General features: G+C 42.1%; 1 protein-coding gene across 1 annotated transcript; it reads right to left on the bottom strand.

Annotated features, from left to right (window-relative positions):
- Positions 1 to 449: 449 nt before the first annotated feature.
- Positions 450 to 1,616, bottom strand: LOC112529024 (mucin-7-like). Its single transcript, XM_025140104.1, has one exon. The coding sequence runs from the start codon at positions 1,614 to 1,616 to the stop codon at positions 450 to 452; it is 1,167 nt and encodes a 388-aa protein (XP_024995872.1).
- Between the last annotated feature and the right edge of the window lie 725 nt (positions 1,617 to 2,341).

Here is a 2,341-nt window from a genome sequence, read left to right as displayed (position 1 = left end):
GACCAACAATAATTGTTGTGAAAAACCCTTTTGTACTACCCTACCTTCTCAAAAAATTGCAAGTAAGTTTTTCTTGTTAGGGGTGTGCTAAACAAGTGTTTGGGCTTCAAAAATATACCTGGCCCTTCCTCAAATTGTTGGTCTGGCCTCTTTCTTCTTCTAGATGCCCTTTCCTCAGCCTCTGATCTCTCACTGTCCTCTCTCCTTCTCTTTGACCTCCTAGTTTCAACTCTGCTCATTCTCCTCTTCCTTGCCACTTTCTTTTTTAAGCTAGCCCCAGTATCAACCTCCTCTCTTTCTTGCTCAACATGTGGGCTGCTATGCTCAGGGCTATGATGAGCAAAATATGCACCCTCATAATAGTCATGAGTCCCAGAGTGTATAGGGCTAGTGGGTTGGTTTGGACTAGGCATGAATGGTTGAGTGGAATGGGGTGAGGGTGGTGGTGTTTAAGTGACAGGGGTGTTTTGTGGATCAGATGGGTGTTCATTGTGTTCAAAGGATGCAAGGCTTGGATTAGTGGGTGATAGACCTAAGACAAAGTCTAGTTCTTGGATGGACACAGTAGGTGGCAAATGGATAATAGGTTCAGTAGGTGTAGATGGTGTGGTTATGGGCTGAATTGGTGAAGGTATTGGGCTGGTGGTGACTGTTTCAACAGGGGGTGGTCTAGAAACTGTTTGGGTAGTGGTTGTATGGTCAAATATGGTAGGTTCTACAGTAGATGATGAAATAGGAATAGAGGTAAAATATGGTGAATCCATGAAATTGAATTCAATGGGTATGTCTCTAGTGATGGTGGGTGTATGGGTGGTGGTAACAGGTGGTTGGATAGGGGATGGATCACACTCTGGTTCCCTCCTAATTATCCTATCCATGGCTGCCAAAGCAGCACTAACAGAATGCTTAAGGGATGAATTTCCCTTTTTAGGAGCTTGGGCAGCCATAGAAGGCTGAGTTTGGATCATGGCAATAGCAGGGGCACAAGTTGTTGTTCTTAGCCCCAAAACTTCATTAGAGGCAGCAATGGCCTCATCCACAGATTTCCTCAACATAAAGCCCACACTGGCTTGAGGATAAACAGGAAAGCTAGACAACAAATCCATAGTTAAAGGTCTAGTGATTCTCAAACCTGTTTGGAGCCTTTCTGTGATGCTTGGAGGTATGCTTTGAGTGTTCATTTGAGTTGTTGCATCTACCAGTGTGTTTAAAGAAGTTGAATCTTCTTGTGTTGGTCTAGATGCACTGGTTTGAGCAACAGGCCTCTCAGGTGGTGAATCACTTTCATCAGATAGGTTGATCACAGTGCCCTTCTTCTGCTTCACTGATTTGAAATTTGTAAGGCCTTTGGCTCTGCTTCTGGTTATTCTAGGGCCAACTTGGTATTGTGGTTGTGGTTGTGGTTGTGGCTGTGGCTCAGTCTTCACAACTCTTTGAGGTTGAGTTCGAATTTGAGGAGGAGATTGGGGTGTTGATTTGGAAAATGGAACCTGCCTCAAGGGAATGGCATCAATGGGCTCCTCCTCACTTTCACTAGATTGATCATTGGTATTCACAGGGGGCATGGAATCAGATTCTCCTTCCCTTCTTCTTGCTCGAGACTTAAGGATGGCCATACAAATGAAACAGGGAACTGTAGTGGTTCTTGGAGCAAGGAAGAGCAATGGCCGTGAACAGTGGCTAATATCAAACCCAAATGGTTTATGAACAATGATTAAAGGGTTATATGGTTGCTAAACTTCTTCTTCAAGATTTTATTTCACCAATTTCAAAACTTTCCTTTCGGTTGATTGACAGTTATCATGCGATGAGTTTGATTAGTCAGAAATCGTACCTTGCTGGGTAATGCTAGTTCAATGAAGTCTTTTCCTTCTTGAAAATGAGTATTTGGTGAGCTATTTCTGACTTTTCTTTGTACGATGAAGAGAGTACAATGATGGAGGTCTTCGCCTGAGTTGAGAGTTTTGAAGATGAAAGGTCGGTCACCGGTCGTGGTCTGATACAAAAGCGCGGGATGTTTGACAGGCTGTACCGATCGCGGGCTTCGATGTTGGGCTTCATCTTCGCGGCCTTGTGGCTTGGGCTTCTTCATTCACGGCCTGTTCACAAGAAAAGCAAATGGGCCAAGCCTTCCTTTAGCCGACCTGGAAAATTAACAATAACAAACTAGGCCTTTTTGCTTTGAATTCAATTTCAGTCCAAAGATTAAAACAAAACCCAAATTTTATATATAAACCTAATATAAAAGAACTAATTATTCTAAGAAAAATAAACTGAAAATTAAAAATGAAAAAATTTAAAAATATAAGAACCTATATATATATATATTATAAAAGAAATA

The sequence above is a fragment of the Cynara cardunculus genome (genome assembly GCF_001531365.2).
Source record: "Cynara cardunculus var. scolymus isolate 2C chromosome LG 16, CcrdV1, whole genome shotgun sequence".
Taxonomy (NCBI): domain Eukaryota; kingdom Viridiplantae; phylum Streptophyta; class Magnoliopsida; order Asterales; family Asteraceae; genus Cynara; species Cynara cardunculus.
This window is presented reverse-complemented; position numbering and strand designations above follow the sequence as displayed.